Source organism: Mandrillus leucophaeus, unplaced genomic scaffold (assembly GCF_000951045.1).
Source record: "Mandrillus leucophaeus isolate KB7577 unplaced genomic scaffold, Mleu.le_1.0 Scaffold1186, whole genome shotgun sequence".
In the NCBI taxonomy this organism is placed as follows: domain Eukaryota; kingdom Metazoa; phylum Chordata; class Mammalia; order Primates; family Cercopithecidae; genus Mandrillus; species Mandrillus leucophaeus.
Window position 1 is genome coordinate 155,873 of NW_012100165.1, and position 22,365 is coordinate 178,237.

The 22,365-nt window shown below is 43.2% G+C and overlaps 2 protein-coding genes across 5 annotated transcripts in view; one reads left to right on the plus strand and one right to left on the minus strand.

Annotated features, from left to right (window-relative positions):
- The window catches only part of LOC105528812 (chromosome unknown open reading frame, human C1orf131), a 26,300-nt gene extending 14,811 nt beyond the window's left edge, over positions 1–11,489 (minus strand). For 2 of the 3 annotated variants that reach the window (XM_011965731.1, XM_011965720.1), the window contains exons 1-2: positions 11,056–11,489; positions 8,505–8,851 (exon numbers count right to left, since the gene is read on the minus strand). In XM_011965731.1, coding sequence (XP_011821121.1) covers positions 8,505–8,851; positions 11,056–11,173 — 465 coding nt within the window. In that variant the 5' untranslated portion in view covers positions 11,174–11,489. Of the gene's footprint in view, positions 1–4,553; positions 4,563–8,504; positions 8,852–11,055 lie in introns of all 3 variants that reach the window. The other variant, XM_011965710.1, reaches the window with a different exon arrangement.
- GNPAT (glyceronephosphate O-acyltransferase) overlaps positions 11,205–22,365 on the plus strand; it is a 37,786-nt gene continuing 26,625 nt past the window's right edge. The window contains exons 1-2 of one of the 2 annotated variants that reach the window (XM_011965690.1): positions 11,205–11,488; positions 20,377–20,559. In XM_011965690.1, coding sequence (XP_011821080.1) covers positions 11,411–11,488; positions 20,377–20,559 — 261 coding nt within the window. In that variant the 5' untranslated portion in view covers positions 11,205–11,410. The remainder of the gene's footprint in view (positions 11,489–20,376; positions 20,560–22,365) is intronic. The other variant, XM_011965697.1, reaches the window with a different exon arrangement.

Sequence of the window (22,365 nt, forward strand, 5' to 3'; positions counted from 1 at the left end):
ACCCTAGCCTCCAACACCGTATTTAAGGTGTGTGGGTTTGGACAGTCAGTCACTGCATGTTTTCATAGACGATGGTTCCTGTCTCCCTATGAAATGACTCTTCAGATGATGAGGACCTCTGCACTTAATTCACAGGGGGGTTATTATGATAAAACAGGATAAAGTGTAGTAAGTGTATGGCACAGGGTTCAAAAAACAGCAAGGCTTGCACAATGCTCTTATTCCTAACGGATCTACTGACTATACCGTCAGCAGCATCACAGGCATCCACTGTCACACTGGACACTGACTGGCTTGCCACAGGATTGGGGTGCTGATGGTAACAGAGGACGGGACAGCAGAGGACCACTGTCAGGGTCCAGGAGTATGGCCTAGCTCTGTGCTATTAATCACAACAGACATACTTTCCATTTACTTCATCTTCCTTCCTGGCTTAAGATTTTCTCCAAACCTGTCTCCCACTTGGCTGACAGCGTCAAGTGCCTTAACTAAGACCACAGGCATAGCATGGAGGACTCTGTGTGAGCCACTTCCATTTTATCTACCCCAGAAAGAGTCTTCTTCCTATTCCATGACTGGAAAAAAATTCCACATTTACTTTCAAGTTACGACATCTTTTCCACTGCCATGCACATCCAATCTATTTACTACGACCATATCTAAGCCCTAAAAAATCAAACAAAACCCTGTATACTGTTCCCAGATCTCCAAGATCCCCTAAGGTATTTACCACCTTTTCTAAACATTTAAGTAGTTCCTCTCTTTCCTCCTACCCGCATCACTGAAGTAATGGCTAAATCAACTTTCTAAGTCGAACATTTCCGTTTCTTTTTTTTCTTTTTTTTTTTTTTTTTGAGACGGGGTCTCACTCTGTCGCCAGGCTGGAGTGCAGTGGTGCGAGGCACGTCAAATTTCTAGCAATACTGGAGATGTCATAGATGTTTTTGGCTGATCTGTTACTAGAGATTAGCATGAGAATGGAGCAATTTAAAGAGGATTTCAGCACAGTAATAAAATTCTTGGCCAACTGTATGATAGCTATGAGGCTGAAACCCCTGGGCCCTGGAGAGAGACTGGCCTACAAAAGAGAGGAGCAATATCAGGCCTCTCCCAGTCCCTGCTGTCCCCATCAGCAGCCACAGAGAATACCTAATCCCCTGCACCTTGGCCATGGGGACACCAGGGCTGAGGGGCCGACTAGACCAAGGGGAGGAGAGAGCTCCTTGGTGGTAGCTCTGGCACAGACACAGATACCTCGGTGTCCTCATCCCTCTTTAAGCAGCTCACCAGAAACATCTTAGTTTTGTAGCTATTGATGGCTTTTTGAGAAAGGGTCTGAGGTCTAGATCTGTGCATGTATCAAACACAAACTTTTGGGAAAAAAAATTCTTGGCTCATTATTTCACAGATGCTGAGTCCCTATTAGCACGACCCACCACTACCTAATTTTTATTTTTATTCATAGCTGGAGAGTCACTTCAGCACATTATTCATAATACATGACCTGACTGAGAAACCATCAGTGGTCTCCTCGGTTTTCTTTCCCCCCATATTCTCTGCGGTAGGAGGCACTACTGCCCATAGGCAATACTGCGTCCTCCTCTACTTCCAGGCACACAGGCGACTCACGCTTCCCTGTCTACTTGAAGCTAGGAATGCCCAGGTGGCTCTCCCTGGCCAAAGAAACACGAGCAGAGGGAGTGTGTGCCTACTTCCACGTGAAACCCTTAAGAGCCCTTCATTACCTCCCCTTTCCTTCATTAAAGCAACTAACAACCCTCCAGATGGTGGCACCCCATCATCCTGGGTCCCTAGATGAGGATGGTGTGGCACAGAAGACCTGCCTCTGCAAATTCTGATGGCCATGTAACATGAGAAAAATTAACTTTTGTCTTTTAAACCACTGGGATGTAGGGATTATTTGTTATCAAATCACAGTCTAACCGATCCCAACTAATCTAGCCTTACTATCCCACACAAGGAGAGGGATATGTATGGAGATTTTGAGAACTTATATGTTGGGCAGGGAAGAAGGAGGAAAAGCTAGAAAAAGAAAGAACAATTTGGAAGAAAAGTGAGAGATGAAGGCAGGCAGACCACCAGACTCAGCAAACCTGTCTATGGGATGATTTAGGTATTTTTCTCTTACGCGGCTGTGATTTTTTTTTTTTTTTTTTAAAGTCTATTAGTTGAAGAGCCCAACCAACCTGTCTCCAGCTAGAGAAAGAGTAGCTCGGTAAACAAACGCTCTTTTAAAAATGCAGGCAGTTAGCCGGGCGCGGTGGCTCAAGCCTGTAATGCCAGCACTTTGGGAGGCTGAGACGGGCGGATCACTAGGTCAGGAGATCGAGACCATCCTGGCTAACATGGTGAAACCCCGTCTCTACTAAAAAATACAAAAAACAAGCCGGGCGAAGTGGCGGGCGCCTGTGGTCCCAGCTACTCGGGAGGCTGAGGCAGGAGAATGGCGTAAACCCGGGAGGCGGAGCTTGCAGTGAGCTGAGATCCGGCCACTGCACTCCAGCCTGGGCGACAGAGCCAGACTCAGTCTCAAAAAAAAAAAAAAAAAAATGCAGGCAGCTGTATGAATATTAAGAAGTTTGTTCATACCTTGATAAGTCTAAATTACTTCAGCTAGATTATTTTCTTCCTAACACCCGTCTGACACTGCTCTACTCAGAAACAGGAAGTCTGGCGTAAAAGTAATAAGCGGCACGGGAGCATGGAGGATTTCCAGGTGGAGCACCGTGCAATGGGCTACATCCATATTGTGGGGAAGATGCGAGCTGCAAGAATTTGGGGAACGATCAAAGCTATCTGACTATAACTTGTGAGAAATGTCTCTATGTCTCGCTATGGCTCAGAGTCAGTGTACTTGTGTCACTCAAAGGACAAAGAGCAGAGCCTAACCTCACCTATGCTCTCTCTAGTATAGCAGTTAAGTACACAGTGTTGAAGCCAGAACGCCTGGGGTCTGAACCCGACCTTTGACACTTACTTCAGTTCCATAATCCTTTATCTGGCATCCTTAGGGCCAGGTTCTAGCTTTAAAATTCAGAAGTCTTTACATTTTAAAAAGGCAAAACTGAACATACTGAATATTATAGACCACTTTCAGTAGGGTCCAAGGCAGTAACCCATAATTAAACACATTAGTATTTCTGTGGCAATATCAATGAATATTCATACCAAATGAGACGAACAAAAAAAAAATTTTTTTTTGAGACGGAGTCTTCTCTGTTGCCCAGGCTGGAGTGTAGTGGCACGATCTCGGCTCAGTGCAACCTCCGACTACAGGGTTCAAGCGATTCTCCTGCCTCGGCCTCCCAAGTAGCTGGGACTACAGGCGCCCACCACCATGCCCGGTTAATTTTTGTATTTTTAGTAGAGACAGGGTTTCACCATATTGGCCAGGCTGGTCTTGAACTCCTGAGCTTCTGATCCACCTGCCTCAGCCTCCCAAAGTGCTGGGATTACAGGCATGAGCCACCATGCCTGGCCAAACAAAAATGATTTTTAAAAGATTTGTCAGGTTTTTTTGCCAAATAAATTTGCACCAATCTTAAAAGAAAAAGGATCAATCAAATTGTGGTTTCCAGAGCTCTGGGTGTTCGGAATTGCAGATATGGGGCTGTGAGGTTAATGTTTAACTACAGGCAAGTAACTTAACCTCTTGGAAGTCTCAAGCTCCTCTGTGAAATGAAGACAGGTCCCAGGAATTGTGAGGATTGAGACCATAAATGAGTTAATGAATAAACACTCTCACTACACCCCCAGTAAGTATTAGCAATTCGCTATATGCTCAGGGGCAGCCTCCATGTACCTCAGTCTCAGGATGCAAAGGTCCCTTCTGATCTACGGAACACTATTCTATCATGAGTTTCTTATCTCTTTCTTATCTAAGGCCACAAAGGAGGCTAAGGTTCCTGAAACAGGGCCAGTGAATGATTCACGTTAAGACGGCCCAATGCTAGCTGTGGAGAAATGGCAGCCACACAGCCCTAAGGGCTGAGCAACACACAGGCGCGTTGAGCTACATCTGACACTTCCATTGCTTAAAACGTAAGAATTTTCTTCCTTGCAGGCAGTCTTGCACCTATGAAAGAGTAGGTTTGCCCATTCATTTTTTTGAGATCATTAGTCCAGGCTATGCTGTTTGAACCTGGACCACTGCAACAAACCCCTAAATCAGTCTCCTCATGCCTCTTGCTATTGCTCCCTTACAATGCATTCACCATATAGGAGCTACAGTGATCTTTTTAAAATTTAAACCAGATCACCTCATGCCCTTGCATGAAATTCTTTGGTGGCTTCTCATGTACTTAAGACTAAAGTCCCAAGGCTCACTACTGCCTATGAGACCTGGCAAGAGCTGGTCTCAGCCTGTCTCTCTTGCATCAGCACCAACCACTCTCCCCTCTGTCCTAGTCCCGCTAGACTTCTTCCAGCTCCTTGAACATGCCAGGCCTCTTCACACCCCACAGAGTTAGCAAGGCTGTTTTCCCCTCCTTGGCTCGCTCTTCTCTGTCCCATTCACCAGCACCATTTAATACAGCATTAGCCTGAATGCTGCCTCCTGAGAGAACTCCTTGAGCACTATATCTAGACTAGGTTCTGCATGGTACTCCAGGAACCTATTTGTTTATAATTCTTTCTAATTATATTATATTGCTCAACTCCAAAGTAGATTGTATAGTATACTCCATAAAGGCAAAGCACTATGACCTTCTTCACTGCTCCATCTGCAAGGTCTGCAGACAGCAGGCACCCAGTGATTGCTGGAATAAATGGAGGAATGAATATGTGATCTCTTACTATTTCCAGTCAAATTACTTGTATAGTCACTACATTAAAAATGGGACATGGGCCGGATGCAGTGGCTCACGCCTGTAATCCCAGCACTTTGGGAGGTCGAGAAGGGCAGATCACGAGGTTGAGATCGAGACCATCCTGGCCAACATGGTGAAACCCGTCTCTACTAAAAATACAAAAATTAGCTGGGCATGGTGGTGTGCATCTGTAGTCCCAGCTACTCAGGAGGCTGAGGGAGGAGAATCGCTTGAACCCGGGAGGCAGAAGTTGTAGTGAGCTGAGATCGGGCCACTGCACTCCAGCCTCGTGACAGAGCAAGACTCCATCTCAAAAAAAAAAAAAAAAGGGACATGATGGCTGGGCACAGTGGCTCTCAAACCTGTAATCCCAGTGCTTTGGGAGGCCGAGGGAAAAGGACTTCTTGAGACCAGTGGTTCAAGACCAAGCCTGGGCAACAAAACAAGACCCAAACTCTACAAAAAATTTTAAAATGAGCCAGGCATAGTGGTGTGCCCTATAGTCTTAGCTACTTGGGAGGCTGAGGCAGGAGGATGGCTTGAGCCCAGGAATTAGAGGCTGCAGTGAGCTATGATCGCACCACTGCACTCCAGCAGAAGTGACAGAGTGACATCCTGTCTCTAAACATAAAAAATACATATATAAATAGTGGCCAAGTTCCCAGATAAACCCATGAAAACCTGCTTCAATGCACAATGCAGCTTAATCATAGAATTTATAGCACAAGTTCTGGAAAAACAAGGTCATTTCCTGGGTCGAGGCAGGGCTAGCTGGATTGTTGTCCAACGCACCATCCCCTTCTTCCTTTCTCAAGCATTCTCTAAAAATGACCAACTGATGCTATGATTGGTCATGAAGGTTATCATTCACCATCATATATTTTTGCCACCCATGTCTGTTTAACTGCCCTGCAATGGCTTAGAAGTTTTTAGAGAACAAGGGCACAACTATACTTTCCCATGTTACATAAACTCAGCACAGATGGTGTACTCCAATTAGCACCAGCTGGCTGACTACTCTTTCACTTAGTATACCCAGAATATGCCGTAAGAACTAGCATTCTATTCACGTGTATTTATTTCCACGCTGCAATGGCAACATTCTGAGGTCGCTTTACGGGTCTATGTGTTTTTAATGTGTCCACATTCTATCTCCTTAACAAGACACACTCACATTTCAAAGGACGCATTTAAAAAAAAGAAAAAAAAGAGGAAAGGGCACAGCAACAATGACAAATGAAAAATTTCATTAAGGTCAGGAAGTTCAAAATGTAGAGTGAGCTGAGGCTCCTGAGAAAAGCCAACTTGAATGCACAAGGGCTCGCTTGGAACAGGAAGCAAGAGACAATTTGACAGACTGCCACGCATGCTCTGTTATTAAGCAACAGGGAAATGCAGACTCACTCAATCCCAACTCTTCTGTCCTTTCTATTAAAAAAAAAACTTTCCATTCCAGAAAGAACATGAGGGAACATAAGAGGAAACTGAAGTCTGAGACACTTGAAGAAACAAGAAAGGGTGCCTAAATGCTTTATGTTAGTTTAAGTCTTCAAATGCTGAATTATATTGCAAAGCAGTGCTCTCCAACATTTTTCACATCATGACACATACAGAAAATACCAGTATTTGTAGGATACACTGGGGTACTGGGATATGGCCAGCTTCGGGGCTCTGGCTGCCCCAAACACCAAGGAAATCCATTTCTTGACCCATCCGTAACAGTTACCAGAGCCTTAGTATTTGGAACATAAGAGTTAAGAAGCTTATCTAGAATCCTAAAATAAAGGTAGGTACAGTTACAGATTCACTAAAAATCTTTTTTTTTTTTTTTTGAGACAGTCTTGCTCTGTCACCCAGGCTGGAGTGCAGTGACACAACCACAGCCCACTGCAGCCTCGACTTCCTGAGCTCAAGCAATCCTCTGGCCTCAGCCTCCCAAAGTGCTGGGATCACTGGTGTGAGCCACCACGCTCAGCAAGCAGAATGCACTAAGGATCTTTGAGGAAGAGATGCCAGTGAGCTTGACGTGAAGTGCTACCTGAATTTTAGAAAAGATTATACAGATAGTTTTTAAAACCATAAAGATGTGGCAAACACTGGACACTAACATACATTTACACATTCATAAAGAACAATGCAAGCCAAACTATCTTTGTAGTGGGTAGAATTGTGCCTCTAAAAACATATGGCCATCTCCTACTCCTCTTCAGAACCTGTGATTATGATCTTACTTGGAAAAGGATCTTTATAGCACAATTAAACATCTCAAGACGAGATCATCCCAGATTCAGGGTGGGCCCTAAAGCCAAGAGAAAGGCAGAGGGAACCATGAGACTCAGGGACACAGGGATGAAAGCCATGTTAAGACGGAGGCAGAGATTATAGTTATGCAACACACCACAAGCCAAGGAAGCTCTTAGAGCCACCTTCTGGTCAGACGCAAAGCATTCTCCCCCAGAGCCCCCAGAGGGAGCATGGTCCTGCCAACAATTTGATTTTGGACTTCTGGACTACAGAACTATAAGAGAACACATTTCTGTTGGTTGAAGTCACCATGTTTGTGGTAATTTGTTAGAGTGCCCTTAGAAACTAATACATACAATCCTCACTTTTTTGTTGATAGACAAAGGTTTGCAGGACATGGGGGAGGTTACAGAAATGGAATAGCAATGAATTTGTCAAAGCCATTATGACATGCTTGTCAATAAATTAAAAACATCTGGGGCCGGGTACAATGGCTCACGCCTGTAGTCCCAGCACTTTGGGAGGCCAAGGCGGGTGGATCATGAGATCAGAAGATCAAGACCATCCTGGCTAACACAGTGAAACGCCATCTCTACTAAACACACAAAAAACTAGGCAGACGTGGTGGCGGGCGCCTGTAGTCCCAGCTACTCAGGAGGCTGAGGCAGAAGAATGGCATGAACACAGGAGGCAGAGTTTGCAATGAGCCAAGATTACACCACTGCACTCCAGCCTGGATGACAGAGCGAGACTCCGTCTCAAAAAAAAAAAATTAAAAACATTTGGAGGAGAAACCACACCTCCCTTGAGGACTGAATTTTGGGTCAGATTTACAAGTTCAGTCTGAAAAGGATTACTGCTCAGAAAAATCAAATTGCTTTTCCACCAGCATTGCTTTTCCTCAAGAGCAAGAATTTCTATATATTTTGTTCACTGCTATATCTCAGTGCCTACAACTGTGGCTAGCACATAACGGGAATGCCAGAAAGAGTTGCTGAAAGGGTTAACTCAGCAGGCCTGTGTTTATCAAACCCTGCACATTCTCAAGTAAGTCCTATTTTCACCACTGGCAGTTGGCTGGCTCCTGAGGACTGAGCAATTAGAATATTCTGCCTGATCAGAGTGTTTTTGCATACCTGAAGTCTTGAACCACTGCTGTACCAAGTTTTCCCAGACAGTTTATACTAGCAATGTGATTGATGGCGAATACCTGCTTTTCACTGGAGGTTTAGAACTTGCATAACTAAGGTCAGTCTATAGGCCTACATGACTGATAAGGGCTATATGCTGTCTTGGGTCCTGTGAGTCCTTTTGGCAAATCTGCAGGCCTAAGGATAGTCAGGCATTCCTGCCACAGTCTAAAAAGCTACTCACCTAATACTACAATACCAGGGGTTTCACCATGTACATATAAGCTAACCAACCCATTACCTTTGTGCTCTTGTTATGATCTGGCGTCAATTTTCTTTTTTTATTTCTGCTGTGAAATTCTACCACTTCTACTTGTTCCCTATTGTTCTTTAGGGAAGAGGGATGAACTGCAGCAGCAAGGATCTCTGGTTCTGAAGAGGGACCTGTGGGGGTCCCAGCAGGAGCACAACGCCGCTCTTCTCTAAGTTCCTTGAAGAAGTTCGAAGCACTCTTCCTCTGGCCTCTTACAGGAGACCCAGGTAGGGGAGATGGCTCTGCTGTCAAGGCCGCTGCAGCCTCCACATCTCTCTTCTTGTTTTCCCTTTTCTTTATGATCTTCTTCTGTTCTGTTTCACCTTCCGTATCTCCTGTTTGTTCAAACACAGGAAGGAAAATAAATATTTTCAGTCTTAGCTACCATCAATATCAAATCATATGAATGTACCTGTATATATGAACCTGTATATATTCCAGGGCTATATGCACCTAGAAGCACACACAAAGAAATAAACTATCTGTTTTCCTTCAAATAGAGTGTATCTGCAAAAGGCAGAGAATCCAAAATGTGGTCATCTTTTCCTAGGTAACTATATTTACGTCTTCGACACTTATTAGTACAATCACTCTAGTCCCCACCTTGGTCCTTACTCAAAGTGTCATCACAGCAATAGTCCCCAGGGCTGGTAATCCCAATTGGCTTTACACTAAAAATATCAGGCACTGCAGCCACTGTTTCTTTTTAAGACTCTCTGGGTTACAGGAACATGGAATAGTCTTCCTATTTTCTTTCACAGTTAGGAATTAAGATGAACCTAAGACAACTGGCTCAATTTGAATGCCTTTGTTTTCTATTAAATTCTCTTATTTACTCTATATTTCACTTGTTCAGACTCTAACCAGTCACCTGAAAGTTCTAACCAGAATCCTAGGCATCCTTACTCACATGCATTACAAATACTACAGAGCTCTCTAAATTACCAGCTGTTGATTTATGCTTGCTACTATTTGCTTAATATTTTACACAATAAACATTTAAGAGCCAACTAAACTTTGGCATTAAGGATATAAAAATGAATAGACACATTCAATGCCTTCAGAGTTCCTACCATGATTTCCAGCCTGTGTTGACATAAATTATATTATTTTGCAGAATAATCTTTTCCTCTAGATTTTAAACTTCTCAAGGTCAGAGACTAAGTCTTCTCTGTCCTCCAGTATGTCCAAGGGCACAGAAATACTGGTGAATACAAGCGTGGGGTCTGGGGCTAGAATCAGAATCCAGGCTCTGCAAAAATTACCAGTTAGACAACCTGTATCAGGTTTCATGAACCTCTAGTACTTGTTTTCAGATTTGCAATCATGGGATTTATGACAGTGTCTATTTCATGAAGTTAAAAATTAAATTAGCAAATACATGAAAAGCATGTGGTATATGACAAGTTCTCAATACTTTTAATTATTATTCCTACTGTTTAGGTGAGCTTAGAATTTTGAGCAGTCGTTCCAAAATAAAAATAGCTTTTAAAATATCACGCTGTAAATTTAAGAAATGTGTGTTGTCCTGAAATCTAATGATTTTCCTTAGTGCATGTGCAAAGGGTGTCACCTTCTTCCGGGCAAGCTCTTCACAGTATGAGGCACTGTCTTCCTACTGACACGCCATGCGACTTTAATGGGCTCTTTTATTTTCCTTTTCCCCCATCAAGATAAAAAGAGTAAAAGGTTGGCGCACTTGTTTTAAAAAAAAAAAAAAAAAAAAAAAAAAGGCCGGGCGCGGTGGCTCACGACTGTGAGCACTTTGGTCGGCGGAGGTGGGCGGATCACAAGGTCAGGAGATCGAGACCATCCTGGCTAACACGGCGGAAACCCTATCTCTACTGAAAATACAAAAACTTAGCCGGGCATGGTGGTGCGCGCCTGTAGTCCCAGTTACTCGGAGGCTGAGGCAGGAGAATGGCGTAAACCCGGGAGGCGGAGCTTGCAGTGAGCCGAGATCGCGCCACTGCACTCCAGCCTGGGCGACACAGCGAGACACCGTCTCAAAAAAAAAAAAAGTTGGAAAAGGACAACTCGCCAAGGGCTATGTCTCTGGCGAGGGACACACAAGGATGAAGCTGGTGAATTATCCTACAGGCCCGAGGCCCCAGAGCGAAATGACACTATCGCACCAAGGTCAGGCAGGTCTTGGGGGTGGCATGGGGAAAGGGGACTTCCCAGAGCTCAAGAAAACGTGGAAAAGTGGGCTACTTCGAGAGTCCAAGGTCCTGTGCGCACTGCCCGCGTTAAATCGGAAAGCCTTGGTGCTTCCTACAAGAAAGTACGACGGTCCCCACACTTGGGGACGAGTTGGAAGGTCTGATGAATAACTCGACAGAGCCCGGTCAAGGGGTGACTTCCGATGGAGAAATGTGTTCTGCATCCGCTACTGGAACCAGGTGGGACGAAGTTACGGGTGCTTGACATGCAAGAACCTTTAGCCTCAAAGCAGAGGCCAATCCAGCACAGGCCGCACAGGAGAACCACGTTCCTCAGATCTGCTCTCCACGTGGGCTCCTGGGACCCCCGCACTCACCGAAGTCGTAAAGGTTCTGGAGCAGAGCGTCAAGAAGTGTCGGACAACTGGGAAGTGTGGAGGACCCCGGGCCTTGCTCCTGCGACATTGTGGGATCAACCGAGGAATCAAACCTCATTCTGCCGCGCGGCGTCCCCGCTTCCGGGTTCCGCGACTGCGCGCATGCGCCATAGGGCCCTGCGCGGCTTCCGTCCTGGCTGAGATGGCGGCGCCCGGGGTCCTGTGGTGCGGCTGCAGAGGGTGCCGCCGCCCTAGGCGAAGTAGGGCCGTCCTGTGCGAGAGAACCGCCCCCAGCAGCAGCACCACCACTGCTTAGCAAAGAATCCCAGACCCCGCCCGGGACGGCAGCCGCACCATGGAGTCTCCCAGTTCGTCTAACTCTTATTTCTCCGTTGGCCCAACCAGTCCCAGCGCTGTCGTGCTCCTCTACTCGGTAGGCGCCCAGGGAAAAGAGGCCCAGAGCGGAGCTGCGCGAGATAGTACCCCTTTCTCCCACTCCCTATTCCTCCGGCTCAAGACCCTTGCCCAAAAGAGCTGGCCCCCTAGGCTCCCGAGGAGGGGTTAGTTGGTTGGGTTGGTTTCCAGGACAACAGTGTATCGTTGTGTGTCTGTGTGTGCATGCTTTTGGAAGTTTCTACCGATTATGGTTCCTTTGATTCCTTTCCACTTGTTCCTTCTCTTTCTTTCTATCAGGCCCTGGGCCTTCAGAAAGCTCCTGGACACGGGAATGAGGGATAAGAATTGGAGTCTCCCCATCTCTAGCGAGGGCGTGTCTAGCTATCTTTTGGGCAAACCTGAGAAACCTGCGGGTCTGACCCGCCCTGAGATAGCCTGTAGCTCCGCACTCCGTTCTTTGCTGCTGTTATATTCCTGGGAGTAAAGCACTTGGCTTGTATGTGGGGATAGAGTTTTAAACACTTTAATGTAGGAAAATTTAGAACTTCTAGACATTTTTATTGCCTGTTTTTGTCTTCCAGTCATTATTGTACCTTTTTCACAAATCATTTTGGAGGACCGCCAGCGCCACCCAGCTTCTCTCCCGCTTGCCTTTTTTTCCCCCAACCCGCTCTTCCTCTCTTGGTTTTAACCGGTCTTTTTTGCTGGCAGATGTTGGTCACCCACGATTTTCATGAAGAAATTATGAGATGGAAGTTTTATAGCCTTTTTTATAGCCTTCAGGATTGCACAGTCCTGGGGCAACTGATTTGGTTTTTGTTTGTTTCTTGTTGTTTTTAACCACTAAATTGGTCTTTAGCTACTTTAGGAGGAAATAAAATAATTCATTTTAAAAGCATATTAGCATGTCCTGGTGATTAGTGTCCGGTTTGGGCTTAAATGTAGTGTTCATTTGTGCAGAAAGGTCAAAACAGGGTTAACACGACAGAGCAAGATAAACATGCCAGTTTCGAAAGAGAATATGGCTTTCTTCAAATTGAGACACCAATATTCTTTGGAACATGGAGAAACTTCTGTTCCCTCTCTATCAAGACCTTTCGGTTTCTGATTGCTAACTGCCTATAAGGCTTATTATTTAAATCTCTCTCTACATTGGTCTTCCCCACAGTTCTGTGGTGTATATCAACTTTGTTTTCTGACTGCTACTCCAGAGCAGGCATGAAGGGAAGACGGTTGCTATGCAGATCCAGCTTTTAACATGTAGCTTTTTAAGCTCTCAACTGGTTTGTGAATTGGCTGGAATTTTCATTTTGTACGTTAAAGGAAGGAGTTGGTTTTTTTTTTTGGTTTTTTTTTTTTACTTCCCCCTTCACCAACGATTCTTTAATAAGACTTGAGTCCACTTTTTCATGTGAAAAACTATGGCAGTTGGATCTGAGCATTCTGTAGTTCTGATGCTGGACAGCAACCCTCTAGTTCTCGCTACTGTTTTGTGACTGGATAACCTTTACTTCCATGGTAACCTTACTTTCTCTTAGTACTTCAGGCTGTTTTTATTTCCCCAGCTACACTGTTATTGTGTAATACTCTGATCTAAAAGTAGCATTTTAGACACATATAAGATACTGCTGATTGCAGCAAACATTAGGAATATATACAGTATCCTACTCATTATTCTCAGTTTCTGAGATATAGAAGTTACAGATCCAGGCTCTGCCTTTAAGGGCACAAGAAGTCATAAAAGTAAACAAGTAATTACAGTTAAGTAGGATAAGGGCAATGATTGCAGCATGCATAGCGTGTTGTGGGAGTGACAAGAAGGGGCACCTGACCAGTTTGGGTACTTGGAGACGGTTTCTAAGAAAAGGTGACATCTGAGCTGATCTTCCTTTTTTTTTTTTTTTGAGACAGTCTTGCTCTGTTGCCAGGCTGGAGAACAGTGGCTCGATCCTGGTTCACTGCAACCTCCGCCTCCGGGGCTCAAGCAATTCTCCTGCCTTAGCCTCCTGAGTAGCTGGGATTTTAGGCACACGCCACCACGCCCTGCTAATGTTTGTATTTTTAGTAAAGACAAGGACCCACTGTGTCGGCCAGGCTGGGCTTGAACTCCTGACCTCCAAGTGATCTACTCACCTTCCAAAGTGCTGGAATTACAGGCATGAGCCACTGTGCCTGGCCTGAGCTGAGTTTTTGAGCTGTGAATGGCAGATGAGGGAGAGGAAAACTGTCCTAGACATTGATGTAAGAAAACTATTCCCTTGCATATTTGGGGTTAGAATTAGTTAGGTTTGAGTGGAAGAAAGGAGACATGAGAAACAAAGTAAGGAAGTAGGCAGATTATATTTCCTAAAGAAATTTTATGTGTCGTGTTCACATATCCTTAGGGATAAAATCGTAACTTTATGGGTGATCTTAATCTTACATATGTATGTGTGTGTGTGTGTGTATATACACATATATGTATACGTAAAAATAAATATGTGGTTTTTTTTTTTGAGATGGTGTCTCACTCTGTCACCCAGGCTGGAGTGTAATGGCACGATCTTGGCTCACTGCAGCCTTCACCTCCAGGGTTCAAGAGATTCTCCTGCCTCAGCATCCCAAGTAGCTGGGATTACAGCTGCCTGCCACCACACCCGGCTAATTTTTGTATTTTTAGTAAAGAAGGGGTTTCACCATGTTGGCCAGGCTGGTCTCGAACTCATGGCCTCAAGTGATCCACCTGCCTGGGCCTCCCAAAGTACATTTACATTTTTGAAAGTCTGAGAAGACTACTAGGTTTCTGGTGTGATTATCTGTATAGGTAACCTGTCTTGCCTGAGTAGAGATTGTAGGAAGAGAATCAGGTTGGGGAGGGAATCTGATGCATAAAAGTGGTGATCAGTTAGAATGCTATTGCAGTAATCCAGAAAAGTAATGAAACCTGAAGTAAGGCAGTAATAGTGAGCCCGGGAAGAAGGGAAACTGATGAATTTGTGTGATATTTATGACAGTAAATCATCAGCCTTTGGAACCATTTGAATGTGGTGGCTAAGGAAGAGAGCATAATCTGAAGTTCACTGTTGGGTTTCTACGATTTGGCAACTGGGCAGATGATGAGGCCTTTCATTGATAGGAAATATGGGGAGAGAAGCAGGTTTAGTCAGGTAATAGAATTCAGTTTGGGGTGTGTTCAGTTTGTGATGTAAGAGAGAAATATAATGATTTTTAACTTGTGGATTATCATGTTATGGGCCAGATACATTCCATGGTATTTGGGAGAGATCCAAGTAGAGTTAGAAATACGGTGCCAGAGCAAGAGAGGGGGTCTGGCCTAATTGTATAGATTTTTCAGCAAATAGGTTGTATCTGTAGCCATCGGTGAGCCTGAAATCATTCAGCGAGACCCTAGAATGAAAAGAAGACCGAGGATGGTAACCACTGGTGTGCCATAATCCAGATGATGACTTCCTGTTAAAGTCCAAGTGAAAGATCCAGATGCCTTACAGTATCCCACAAGACTGTACATGATCTCTTACCTGCTATTACTCTGACTTTACTAATCTTCTTGTTCACCTGTGCTTTAGCCACCCTGGCCTTCTGTTTCTCAGTCAGTAAGCATGTTCTTCCCTCAGAATGCTCATAGTCCCTTCTGTGTGGCATGCTATGTTTTCTCAGAATTTTTATTGCTGGCTGGGCCGGGCACGGTGGCTCACGCCTATAATCCCAGCACTTTGGGAGGCCGAAGTGGGTGGATCACCTGAGGTCGGGAGTTTGTGACCAGCCTGACCAACATGGAGAAACCCCATCTCTACTAAAAACACAAAATTAGCTGGGCATGGTGCTGCATGCCTATAATCCCAGCTACTCAGGAGGCTGAGGCAGGAGAATTGCTTGAACCCGGGAGGCAGAGGTTGCGATGAGCTGAGATCGTGCCATTGCACTCCAGCCTGGGCAACAAGAGTGAAACTCCATCTCAAAAAAAATAAATTAAGTATTATACAAATTTATAATTAAATAAATCCTGTTTTTAAAAAAGGTAATAAATACTGAAAACTTAGCATTTTCTCATTATTATACTGTTACCTGTGCTCTTGAGATTATTTGTCTATCATGCTGAAACGTGGAGATCCTATATAACTGTGTGCTACTGCTCATTTCTCCTCAGTTTTGCATTTGCTGGGGTCAGATTCGTAGCTTTAAATCTGCCCTGGTGGGAGCGTATATCTCACAAAAATTGACAAATGCTATAACTCAGAGCTCTCCCATATCAAGTGTTAAATGGTTAAACATTGACCAACATACTACTGGTGGTATCACTAAATGAATTTACCTTGTTTATTTGTTGTCTATCTTTCCATAAGGACATGTAGGCTCTCAGTGCAGTCCCTGCTTTCCTTCTTCATGCTGTATTCACAGCCTATAAAACAGTGCCTGGTACACTGTGAGCTCTCAGTCACTATCTGTTGAATGAATGGGTCCTCCAGAGCAGTTAAAAGGGAGGTACAAGAAAGGCCTCTTTCACTAGCAATAGGGAGAGGCCTGCCCTACTCTAAGTAAGATGGGGGAGAGATAGTTCCCCTAAGGCTTACTTGGGTTCTTCTTTGTGTTATGTTCCTGAGTGAGTAGCCATGTAAATTTACTTAGTGATAGTAAAAAATTCTCAAGCATAGTATAGGGAAGGCCAATTAATGAGCAGGAACAGTCAACCCTAGCTGCACGTAGGAATCACTTGGAGTATTTTAAAAAAAGAATTCTGGCAGCTAAGCAGCACTCACAGACCAAATTAATCAAAAATCTCTAGAGGTGGAACCTGGATATCAGTATTTATTTTGAAGTGCCCCTAGGTTATTTTAATGTGCAGCCTGAGTTAAAAACCACTGGATTCAGCCGGGCGCGGTGGCTCACGCCTGTAATCCCAGCACTTTGGGAGGCCGAGGCAGGTGGATCACGAGGTCAGGAGATCAAGACCATCCTGGCTAACATGGTGAAACCCCATCTCTACTAAAAATGCAAAAAATTAGCCAGGCATGGTGGCGGGTGCCTGTAGTCCCAGCCGCTCGGGAGGCTGAGGCAGGAGAATGGTGTGAACCTGGGAGGCGGAGCTTATAATGAGCCAAGATTGTGCCACTGCACTCCAGCCTGGGCAACAGAGCAAGACTCCGTCTAAAAAAAAAAAAGAAAAAAAGAAAAAAACACTGGATTCGACATTGGGTAAGAGCCAGAATGGGGAGAGAGTTGAGCCTTATCCTGTGAATACCAAGGAGACATCATCGACAGGGTTCAAAAAGTGACTTCATTCTGTAATTTATTTTTTCATTCTACAGTGACATGATTTCCTACTAGAAACTGGGAGTACAGAAATGTATAAGACACCTTATCTACCAGATAAGAAGTTCACAGTCTTGTAAGGGAGGCACCAAGTACAAGTTTAATGAAGTGTTTTAGAGACCATCTTGAAAATCCAATTATTGAGGGCTCAGTAAAGACTGAAAGGAAAGGATGACCTATTCAATCTAGGTAAAGGGGAGAAGTAGAATATGGGACACAGAAGAGGTAACACAAGCTCTGGTTTATGGCTAAATATTTCCCAGGTGAACAGTGTGGAAGGAGCATTTGTAAATGCCCCTCTCAATAACTGGTACCACCGTCCACCTTGTTCTTCATGAAAAAGACTCTCTCTCTCAATCACCTCTATATCCTCAGCACATACTACGGTGTCAAGCACATAGGCATTCAAATATTTGAGAATGAATCCTATTCTGTAGAGGGAGCAATTTGAACAAAGACCTGGGAACACAGTTTGTTTAGGGAACTGCAGGTCATGACATAGCTGGACTGTTGGATTAAGAGGAATGGTCATGAGGCAGGAGGTGGGGGTCATGAAGAGCCTGGGGTCATATGCTAAGACAGGTGGACTTGATGTAAATCCACCTTGCAAGTAACAGAACCATGGAAGGATTGTAGATGATCATATTTGGCAAGCTTTTTCAAAGTATACATGCCTGCTAGTTTCCCTTAGAGGTTTTTATCCTGAAGACTCCCTCGCTCCCATACATGTCTATGTTTATGTACAGTTGACCTTTGAACAACATGGGAGTTAGGGGCACCAAACCTCTGCACAGTTGAAAATCCACAAATAACTTTTGACTCTCCAAAAATTTCATTAGTAATAACCTACTGTTGACTTAGCTGATAACATAAGCAATTCATTAATGTTTATTTTATATGTTATATGTATTATGTACTGTATTCTTAATAAAGTATGCTAGAGAAAAGAAAATGTTACTAAGAAAATCATAAGGAAGAGAAAATATATTTACTGTTCATCAAGTGGGAGTGGATCGTCATTAATCCACTTCATCCTCATCACTTCACATTGAGTACGCTGACGAGGAGGAGGTGGAGGAAGAGGAGGGGTTGGATTTGCCCTCTCAGGAGTGGCAGAAGCAGAAAATCCTCATATAGGCCAGGCATGGTGGTTCACGCCTGTAATCCAGTGCTTTGGGAGGCCGAGGTGGGAAGTTAATTTGAGCTGAGGAGTTTGAGACCAGCTTGGGCAACATAGCGAGACCTGCATCTCTATTGAAAAAAAATTTTAATTTAAAAATCCTCGTGTAAGTGGACCTGTGCAGTTCAAATGTGTGTTAAGGGTCAACTATATATACATATATACACACACACAAACAGAGTCATATGATGCATAACAATGTTTTACTCAATATATGATGGTGGTCCCATAAGATTATAATATTGTATTTTTACTGTATCTTTTTTTGTGTTTCTTTGTGTAAATATGTACCATTGTGTTACAGTTGCTTATAGCATTCAATACAGTAACATGCTGTACAGTTTGTAACCTAGGAGCAATAGGCTAACCGCTATACCATCTAGCCTAGGTATGTAGTAGGCTATACCGTCTGAGTTTGTGTAAACACACTCTATGATGTTTGCACAATGATGAAATTGCCTACCAATGCATTTCTCAGAGTGTCTTTCTGTTGTTAAGCAGTGCATGACTGTATGTGTGTATGTATGTATCCCCAGCTGATTCTGATCCTTTTCTCCTTCCACTCCCAGGACCACTAAATGGGAAGTTCTTGTTTTTAAGCCCTAAAATGATATAATGGTAGTTGGCTGCAGTCTATAGAGCTCAAACTGATACAACTATATATTTATTAATGAGAAATGTGGGATTTGAGAAAGTTTTCCAGCCTTATAAGCAAGAGTATTTAATATATTACAAGGATTGCAACTTTACATGAGAACTTCAACAGTGAAAAGACCTTTCCTTCATATAGTCTCTCTATATATGGACATAAAAATGTTCATGTTTGCATGTTTCACCTGCCACCTTTTTATAAACCCCTCATAAATGCTATTTGCTTCCACTTATATTCTTAGGCCAAATTGTGGTCTCAGTTAACATTCTGTATTTTCTTCTAGTACCTCAACATTTAGTCTTTCAGTTACTGAGTTCACTTATTGACCAATTTTGCTGTATTCCAAATACAACCAGATGTTGGAAATACAAAGAGGAAATGAAGTTTCCTATCTTCAAGATAATTTCATTCTAGTAGGGAGACAGACATGCAAACAATTACAGTGTTGTCGGATACATACCATAATAGATGTAGATAGTAGGAAAAGAAGTGACAGGGAAAATAGGAGTGATTCCATCCAGGACTCTGGGAGAGATTTCATAGAAGAGTGGTGCCTAAGCCTCTAAAGCATTTAGAATGCTGCTTAACACTTTAGTGTTAGCACATATTACAAGTGTCTTGACTCTTTGTAAGCAGTTATATGTGTTAGCTATAATTATTATTACTACTACTTTTGAAGAAAAGTACTTTTTAAAAAATTCACAATTCAGATGTCATTGGTAGCCTTGTAAAGAGCAGTTTCAGGGGCTGATTGGTTAGAAGCTGAATGGCAGGGGCTGAATAAGAAATAAAAAATTTGTCACAGGCCAGGCGCAATAGCTCACACCTGTAATCCCAGCACTTTGGGAGGCCAAGGCAGGAGGATTGCTTGAGCCAGGAGTTTGAGACCAGCCTGGGCAACAGAGCAAGACTGTACCTCATTAATATTATTATTATTATTATTATCATTTTATTTTGTAGAGATGGGGTCTTGCTATGTTGCCCAAGCTGGTCTTGAATGCCAGGCTTCAAGCAGTCCTCCTGCATCAGCCTCCCAAAGTGCTGGAATTAACATGCGTGAGCCACCATGCCCAGCCAAGACTCTGTCTCTACAAAAAAAAATTAAGAATTAGCTGGGCTTGGTGGTATGCACTTGTAATCCTAGCTACTCGAGAGGCTGAGGCAGGAGGGAGGATTGCTTTAGGAGTTCAAGCCTGTAGTGAGCTATATAATGGTGTCACTGTACTCCAGCCTGAGCAAGAGAATGAGCTCTTGTCTCAAAAAAAAAAAAAAAAAAGAAGAAAAGAAAGTTATCATAGCAATGTACTGCTCAATAGTACCTTATTGGAGCACTTGTTTCTTGAGTGATTTGTCCTTTTGTTTGCACCATATGGTTTTTTATTTTATATAATTTATGTTTCAAATGTATGTTTTAATGTAATTTTAAAAGCTAAGCAGAGGCAAACGAAACAAGTTTGTCAGTATGGCAGATGAAACCATGTAAAGTTGACCAGATTACTCTAGGGCTTAATGTCTCATCTTTGCTGTCTTCATTAAATTTCCCAAAGAGGTACTGGCAATGGTAGCAATCAGAAATGTAATAAAATATTATGATAAGTCAGTATCAATCTGTTGATCCTAATTTTCTTTACATCTCTTTTTCTTACTATGTGAAAATCTAACATCAGAACACTCTACTCCTTTTCGTATGTCACAGAGTAAAATTTTGTCAACGATGAAACCTTACCGACTGTCCTGATTTATTTTACAGTATGTGCTCATAACTTTCTTGCCTTATCCACAGAAGGAGCTCAAAAAGTGGGATGAGTTTGAAGATATTTTAGAAGAGAGGAGGCATGTCAGTGACTTGAAATTTGCAATGAAATGCTACACACCTCTTGTCTATAAGGGAATTACTCCATGTAAACCAACTGATATTAAATGTAGTGTTCTCAGTTCTGAAGAGATTCATTATGTCATTAAACAGGTAAGTGATTCCCTCTTCAACCATGGCCAGATTTGTTCATTGTCAGCAAGTTCTAGATTCTATAATTTATTTTGCTATCTTTAATATATCCTTTTAGGCTGAGCTGTATTCATCACATTTATCAAATACTTATCGTATCCATATGTGTTAGCCTTTTGCTGAACACTGGACTAGAAGTCTAACAGTGAGCAAGTTGAGCATAAGTGAAATATGTCGTCTGGGCATAAGTGAAATAGGATACGAGACATGCTAGTAGTGGAAGCCCAGTGTGCAGGGGCGCTCATTAATTATAGGGGCAACTCATTTGGTGTAGGGAGTCAAGGAAGTGATTTTTTTTAATGAGGCCTAACAGATAATTAGAGATTTTGCAGGTGAATTAAGGAAAGAGTATTCAAGCCAAACAAATAACTTATTCCCGTGGTTTTCAAACCTCCACATTAGCATTACCCAGGGAGCTTTTCAAAATCCCCATATCATCCCCATGCCAATTAAATAAAATGTCAGGGAAGGAATATCAGTAGTTTTTAAAGAAGCCCAGGTGGTTCCAAAGTATAGCAAAGTTTGGGAGCCACTGGCTTGTTTTAAGGACTGAAGCCGTGAAAAGACTTGTACTTTTCTCTTGGAGAAGCTGTCAGTTTTCTCTGGTAGGAGATAGGTTGAGCCTATTCCATTAAGCGCATCCAATTTTCCTCATCAATTAGATGCTAACAACAGTGGTTCTCAACACTGGCTTCCCCTTAGAATCACCTGTAGGACTTTTGCAGAAAGTTTACTTTCACTGTACTGAAACTAGTTCAGTATGACTAGACCAAAGAGCAAAGAAGGGATGATAATAAGAAATAAGCCTGGAGAGGTAAGAAGGGTCGTGTTGTGAAAGACTTTGTAAACCACGTTGGATTGTATTTTATCCTAGTACAGTGCAAAGATGTTAAAAGGTTTCAAGATAGAGTGTGACACGATCGGCTAATGTTTTAGAAAAACCATCTGCTAAAACTAGACAGGAAGTCTGCTTGTGATGCTCTTGGAATAATCCCTTTGTGCAGTCATAGTTGCCTAGACTAGGGAGTGGTTGTAGAAACAGAGAAATGCACAGATGTAAGGGATTTGAGAGGTGCGGTCTACTTTATTTATGACCAGTTGGGTGTAGAAATGGAAGGAAAAGAAAGAATCAAGGATGATAAACCCGTTCACTGAAATAGGGAACTTAAGAGGGAACCAGTTTGGGAGGGAAACTTAAGTTCTGTTATAGCTGTGTGATTTGAAGACATCATAATGAAGGTATTTGGTGGGCAGGAGCTTCCTGATCACTGGCCCTCCACGTCATATCACCCAGGTGCTCATATGGTTATAGGCCCACAGATGGATAAATGGATGTGTTGCAGCCGTTACTGACCTGGGGCTTGATCCCGCCCAGATCCTCTTGTTCATAGCTTTGGGAGTATGGCATTGAATGACTGGCCTCATTTTTGCTAGCAGCAATCTCCTATTGCTCCTGCCCCCATATTTTTCCTGGTCCGAAAATAAAATATTCCTCTTTCCTAAGAAACTCCTCTAAGGAATATGCTGTCTCCTTTTTTTTTTTTCTTTTGGTCCTCTACAAATGTCTTAAAGGAAAACAAGCGTGCATGCAACTAGTGTGTTTTCGTAAGGAGAGTGAACTCATTCAGAATTGCAGTATTCTTGCTTGATGTTGGTTACCAAAGAATGTTAACATTTAGCGCTGCCTCTTTATTCATGTAGACTGTGGCTCACTCTCATCTTCCCTGTAGACAGAACTGACTCCGTTCATGTTTAAGGCCTCTCCCT